At 34.0% G+C, this 7,183-nt stretch overlaps 1 protein-coding gene across 1 annotated transcript; it reads right to left on the bottom strand.

The window, feature by feature from the left end:
- Positions 1 to 1,002: 1,002 nt before the first annotated feature.
- On the bottom strand, positions 1,003 to 6,305 carry LOC128179913 (histone RNA hairpin-binding protein-like). The gene is made up of 8 exons (XM_052847592.1): positions 6,136 to 6,305; positions 5,181 to 5,294; positions 4,723 to 4,809; positions 4,321 to 4,410; positions 3,564 to 3,611; positions 2,675 to 2,779; positions 2,415 to 2,561; positions 1,003 to 2,106 (listed from the first exon to the last, which is right to left on the bottom strand). The coding sequence occupies exons 1-8, from the start codon at positions 6,189 to 6,191 to the stop codon at positions 1,902 to 1,904; spliced, it is 852 nt and encodes a 283-aa protein (XP_052703552.1). The 5' UTR covers positions 6,192 to 6,305; the 3' UTR covers positions 1,003 to 1,901.
- Positions 6,306 to 7,183: the final 878 nt, after the last annotated feature.

Here is a 7,183-nt window from a genome sequence, read left to right as displayed (position 1 = left end):
TCCTCAAAGTATCATCAACAACAGACTTTGAACTTCTTACTTTATAATTGTCAATGAACAGATTACATGCATTTAATACAAAGATGGAGCATATTTCCCAGTGTATTTGCATCTTCAAAAAATGCAATTAAATTCACTTTCCTCAAACATGAAGGATTGCTTTTCTGTTACCACTAGGCCAGTTAGTCATTGCGATTAGATTTACCTATAACAAGTGAAAAGCTGTCAATGTGACAGCAAACCTGGTTTTCTTCATGTGAACTGTATCCATAATCCATATCAACTTTGATAAACACTACCTTCTGTATCCAGAGAAATGGAGTACCCATATGCAATATAAGGTATTGCCATAAAATGATAAAGTTCAATAGCTGGTATTTTTTCATAAATTATCAGAAATCAAAATCCTAGCAATATGCACATCTCTGATATATGTACAATTGATCTGCAAAACAACAACTTCCTATCTTGAAAACTGTAGGAGGAGTCACATGTACAATGAAGGAACCCTTTGGCAGCCGCCCGCCTGTCATTTTCACCATTTCAATAATTGGATTTTTCCGTTGGAAAACCCAGTTAATAAAACCTCTGCAAGATTACAACATAAAAGCCTTACATGTCATCATGTATCTGTGACTTAAAAACAAATTAAAAAACATGCCCAAGCCATGACCAGATTAGTATTCATGTTTCTAACATTTAAGTTTTAAGGAACCTCTTGCTTTCACACCATATTCTCTTGTTGTAAAATTGAGTTTCAGATCAAATGAGAGCTTGTCCAAGTCATACGGCCCCAGGGCCGAAACATCTTTAAAACCAAAGAACATGCTAGGACAAAAACAACGAAGCATGACACCATAGCTAGAATTTGTGGCAAACTACGCTGTATATTACTTATGTTGGTAAGGGACGTGTATTGGACCAAATTCAACCGGAACATAACACTATAGGAACATTAATCAGTAGTACCTAATACACATTTGTAATATACTACTAAAATAATTAAAGTGTGTAATATGTTTATTTATACATGTACATGAAAAATGCTTTTACAAGATCATGCCATACGATTCATTTCAGTTGGAATCTCTAAAAAATATTGTTCTAAAAGATTGTGTCATGAAACAAATTGACCGTCATCTTATTGGACTTTTACCTCGTTATAGATACAAAGAGTACATATCAATAATTTAAAAACAAAAAATCACTTAAAAATTAAAATGATCACAATAAAATACTCTACAACGCAAGATCATACAGTTCCTCTTAAAACATGACATGAACTAATGCAAAGAAAATACATGTAATACAACGAAAAGTACCATAAATGTTTATATCTTATAGTTAGTTTTTCCTCTGTTCCACACAAGTATCTTTCTTTTGCTCACTCTCTATTCATGCTGCCCATATACATACATCAGTGGATCCTTGGTTCCATTCACTAATTCCTGACACACACAATGAACACAAACCCTTTTACTGAACAATAATGGAGGTCTTATAAGCTGCCTATAGTAGCACTATTGGTTGTAGATTTTCTCTCTGTACACTGCATCCTGCATCGTTTCTTTCAGGATTTACATTACACATAATAAAAATAAAAACATTTCTGACAGATTTACAGCCCAAAAAAGTTAACATAGTATATTCATTTGACCCAAACTATCACGAACAAGTGATCACAAAAATTGAACAGAACATTCATTTGACCCAAAGTTTCGCACAAAGACTGAACAGAATATTCATTTAGACCTAAAGAACATAAAAAATAATTGCATCAGACAGCATTGAATCAAACATCTCTTCAAACCATTCCAAACTTCAGTGACTAGCTTATATAGCCCGCTCAATCCGTAGACACACACAACACAACAACCATTCTCCGACATCCCTTGTTCCTTCTATACAACATCCTTGTTGTCCGTGTTTTCTTTGTCCACTAGAGCGGTGAATTGCGGACTCTGGGTGGAACTAACTGAGGTAGATGACATTTCGGAGTCCGCATCAGACTCGTGGGTGGAGGGCTGGGACAGGGAGAGTGAACTCAGATGTACATCCCCCCAGTCCGAATCACTCTCATCCGAGGTGTCCAGCACAGAGGGATTCCTGTAACAATACAATAGAGTCAGCATGGATTTGATTTTGCACATTTCTGAATGTACCTATTTATTTTCATATATGTTTGACATCTGACGATGTATTTGACTTAGCGGAAGATGCTTTCCACAAAAGACACTTCATAGAATACACAGCCAAATGCAATATATTTACAATATCCTTTACATTTGGGAACAAAACGTAACTACATACAGAAGTCAGACATTGCCCGATTTTGTTAGGTGTGTTTTATTTATTAATTTCATTTTACACAGTTGGCCAATGATGATTTTTAACCCTTGACCCCCTGCAGTTACCTGCGTGGTGCGGGAGTTCCATCAGCACTGGGTGGGTCCCACTGATGAAGCGAGATACGCCACAGGCGGACCTGACTGTCCCATGACCGCCGGCTACACTTCCTGTACTTGTTCGGGGTCCTGGGATGTGTCTTGGTTCTCTGCGATCTACAGTTAAACATATGATACACTTACTTAACATGTCTGCATATTTTTTAAATAAAAGATGCAGGTTTAGTTACACATGATTTAGAGTTCAGGGGAACAGAATGTCTTCTTACTTGGGAATAACAGTGATGTATCTGTCGTAAGCCAGGGTATTCTTGCCGTAATCAATGGCCTTCTGACGGCGATCTAACACTGCAGGGTCGCGTTCCTCTTCAAATCTGAGTAGCAAAAACAGTCATGAGTATAATTCAACTGTGTTCAATAAAATACCGCTGTATTTTAAACCCATCATAAAGCATACATTTCAGAATTTCTTGCAGATTTTTCATGCTATTCAACTGTGACATATTACAGTAAAACTCGTTTAGTACGAACACGGATATAGTGAATTCTCGGATAAAGCGAAGTATTTTTGGATCCCCAGTAAAATTCTTAACAAATCTTAGCAAAATTTTACTGTTATAACGAATTCGGATATAACGAATTTACGGATATAGCAAACTCATTTTGAGTCCTGTAGAAGTAAATAATAACGAAATTCAACACTTTTATAATGAATTTCTTTAGAGTTAAAAAAGTTTGCACTACCATTTAACATAATAGTTTGAATGAATTTATTTTCATAAATATTTTTCAATTAATAATCTGATTATGAAAGGTATCAAAGTAATGTATTTTTATTTTAAGCCTCAATTAACAAAAATTATAGTCTGGTGAAAGAAAACATGTATATAGTGAATTCCCTATAGTAATTTTACGAATTCATTATATGCATTTAACAAATTACGGATATAACGAAGTAAATCCATTGGTCCCTAGGACCCATAAAATCAGAACTTTTTAATGGTGTTATAAGTAGATACGTTGATGCAATTTTATGCAAGCTTTTTTTCTAATTCTATGTTACTAAAGCCAGGAATAAGGCCAAAAAAAATTTTGTTTTCCTGTAATAAAAACATTGCCACTTTTAACCTATATTTTCTCTCTGTCTCTTTCTCTTACTTTTGTCTCTTTGAATCATTTCCACCCAGGTGAAGTTTCCTTCTGCCCCTGAGAAAAAAAAAATTATTTAGGTAAGGCCTAAAAAAAAAATAGGTTTGTTTCCGCTTTCCCGACCGACCCTAACTTAAACCCGCCGACCCAAAATTTTTTTTCGAGTTTTTTCGTAAATTTCCGTTTTTATCCGTTTTTTGTTAAAATTTCGTTTTTATCCGATTTAAAAATTTATTGTGTCCTCCAAATTTAAGTCGTAAAAACGCTTATAGAACTTATTGAGATGTCATCAGTGTTGTGTAGATGTTTGTTATTTACAAATGGCAGCACATGTCGTGCCAGTTGAGCTCGAGAAATGTTCCCACCAGCCGGGGAAAAAGTTCATCACATCATTTAAATAATGACAACAAATACTTGTTTTTTTTTATCTTACCCAGTTTAATAGATAAATGGTTTAATATGCACAATTGAACAGATGGAGAGGGAAAAAAAAAAGATTAAAAAAAAAAAAAAAGCCGACCGACCGACCCTAATTTTTTTCAGCCTGAAAGCGGAAACAAACCTATTTTTTTTTTAGGCCTAATATTTGACAGGTACATAGGTATTCATTGATCCTGCAGATTTAATTACATTCACTCAAATAAATATCTTATCTCACTATTACAAAAGAAGATATAGTGAAAAAGTTTGACCAAGTTCAAAATTGAGCTTGTCAGTTTTATGACTTGTGGGCTGGTCTAACCACTTATCAGTATGAAACAATTACTTGTGCATGGGCCGTCCACTCTTCCTGTCCATCTCCTCCGTATCGTCCCTCACTCGGGTCTGACTCTCTACTCTAACCTCCGGCGTGTAACTTAAAATAAGAAAATATTAAATATAATTGTCAATAGTGTGACCATGAGGTAATGGTGCGCACATTAATTTATTTTTGTTTCAGTCTTCATAGGTCATGATGCAAATATTTGCATGCATGTTTTAGATTACAACAATAGTGTCAAAATCTCTTTACAAACTCAACTTCTATCAAAACATAGAGCAGATAATTAAGATGGAAATACTTTCCACAATTTCTAATATCTCCTAAGTTCACATGATGAATTTAAGAAAAATCTCCTATTAAACATGTGCTGCTAACTTTCAATCTAAATTTGCAAGTATAAATTACCACAGATCTTTACGGAGCGGGGGGAAGTCTTCATCACATTCTACATCCTTTGAAACCTGCAAGTTTTTCCACAAAGGTCTCCTGCTCCTGAATAAAAAATCATTATGCCTTTAATAAATATCGATAGTTAATTTAAATGAACCAAAGTTTTCTTCAAGAACATGTCTTTAAGAGACTCATTCACCAAGGAATACAAAATTGTTAGAGAACTTTGCTAAAGTCAAAGTTCTTCAATTTCATTGAAACTGCTTTTACTTTCATGCAATTTTATATAGACATTAGTCATCTATTTGCTCAATGGAAACAAGTGCAAAAATATTTATCAAAATGATCAAAAAGAAACATTTCTTTTTTGCCCTGAGGGCGAGTAAAATTGATATTTAGATAATGATCTAAATTTATTTCTTTTAAAAACTCTGACAAATAGAACACTTGGGGTTTTATTTTGTGTAATTTACCTGTCTCGTGATTCTGTGGTCTCGTGCTCCCTGTTGTGGTGATCTTTCTTGGGCTGCAGCGGACTTCTAAGAGGACTGCCACTCTCTCTGGACCTTTGGCGATAACTTTTGCTCCTATAAAAGACCATTGTCAATGTTATCTTCTCTCAGACTGTAATACATGGTCCAACCTGAACATGCACTGTACCTCAAAAAAAAAAACTTGGACATCAAATCGTACACAAATGCAGGTCCTCACAACAGCCTGAACAGGACTGACCAGGTTCAATGTAAATTAACTTTATCTCCATATTTTAAATTAGTCATTTTTTCATTTGTTTAAGAAAATGACATACTCAATTTTACCCATATACCTAAGTAGTTACAAAAAAGCCACAGTAACCATTTGTATAATAATGAAAGACTGATTATAAATCAGGTATGTCACTATATTAGTATTTTCTATGACCAAATACCACTTATAATAAATTCAACATCCAATTAAATCGTTCTATTAAGCTTTTACAAATACCGAATAAGAATTAAGAATAAGGAATAAGAATTCCTATCTTATTTTGGAGATATATAGGATTTAAATCTCTCTTTGTTGATGATTTTTTTCTCTTCGAAATCTACCTTTTTACAATACAGTCAACAATAACTTCGTAATATTTCTGGATAAAAATAAATAATATACATGTATGTAAAAAAGAAAAAAAAATCACGCCTTACATTTAATTCTCAATTATGAGAGGTAAAATCGAGAATAATTCTTACGGAGGCAAATCACTTTAAATGTTCTGCAAACAATACGTAAATGTTATAAAATAATCATTCATTAAATTGGAAATAAAAATCCTTAAAATAAACGTTTCTTGAAATTTGTGTTGGGGTGAGAAAAAAAATCTGATCAGATGTTACAAAAACTTCATTAATTTGATTAATACTTGTAAATAAACAAAAACTCAATACACACCTGTATCCATTTTCTTGATGACGGTTGTGGGGATTTCTTGAGAATCTGTTTTCCATTTTTTGTTCTTTTTATCGTATTTCCCACTACAAGCCTTTCCCACCCAAATCCAAGCCAGACTAACAAAACAAAGCTTCGCGCCAAAGTACGACGCTCCAAAATCGAAAGTACGTCACAAATTATTTCCAATCGGACAAAAACGGAAAATATACTAGTTCTGTATGTTTATTGGAAGATATTGAATATATAAGATATTCGACATTTTGGATTTTTATTTTTATTAAGCTCACAGAGTTCACATTAACTCCAAAGAAAATTTCCAATAATATTAACCAACATGTATATTTAGGCGAATATATTTGATACTAAGATTATTTTCATATAACGTTATATTATTCATTTATTGTATAAGTTACTTTTTAATTAAAACCAATTTGAATCATTTTTGCATCATTAAAAAGATATTTTTAAAATTTGGAAACAGAAAATCATATCCACATAGTAAAGTTGCCAAAATAGGCCTATAACCAACCAACCCCCCCCCCCCCCCCCCCATCTCATCCCAGGATCATCTTTTGCACGTAACATCATTTTTAAATTGGCGCAGTGAGGGGAGGGGGTAAAGGGGGCAGGCATCTCCTAACAAAAAAAAATATTAATTTAACGCAAAACACTTACTTCGTCAATCGTCAAAATTGAAGAAGGGGTATTACCGGCCGAATCTGTGTTTTATATATCTGTATGCGATTATTTCTTCATTGTTCTTAGCTGTAGAACTGTAGCTCTACGTGGTCCATCAACCCGAATTTCCCGTAGAGCTACAGTTCTGCAGCTATAATTGTTCGATCTGTACTTGTGTGCACAGTTTGCATGCAAAACAACTTTTTGACAGCAATTCTGGTAAGTTTTGGGCATATATAAATCAGTTTATGAAATGTTTACATATACGTAAATATAGCCGGACATCACCCTCATTACTGTTCGGAAAAAAGTGGATGAGTCAATCTGTGGGTCGGTTTTTTTAAACGTGGAAGGGAGAGGGGATAGGCCC

This window comes from Crassostrea angulata, chromosome 4, assembly GCF_025612915.1.
Source record: "Crassostrea angulata isolate pt1a10 chromosome 4, ASM2561291v2, whole genome shotgun sequence".
In the NCBI taxonomy this organism is placed as follows: Eukaryota; Metazoa; Mollusca; class Bivalvia; order Ostreida; family Ostreidae; genus Magallana; species Magallana angulata.
Note: the sequence above shows the minus strand (reverse complement) of the source record. Positions and strands in the feature narration are given on the sequence as shown.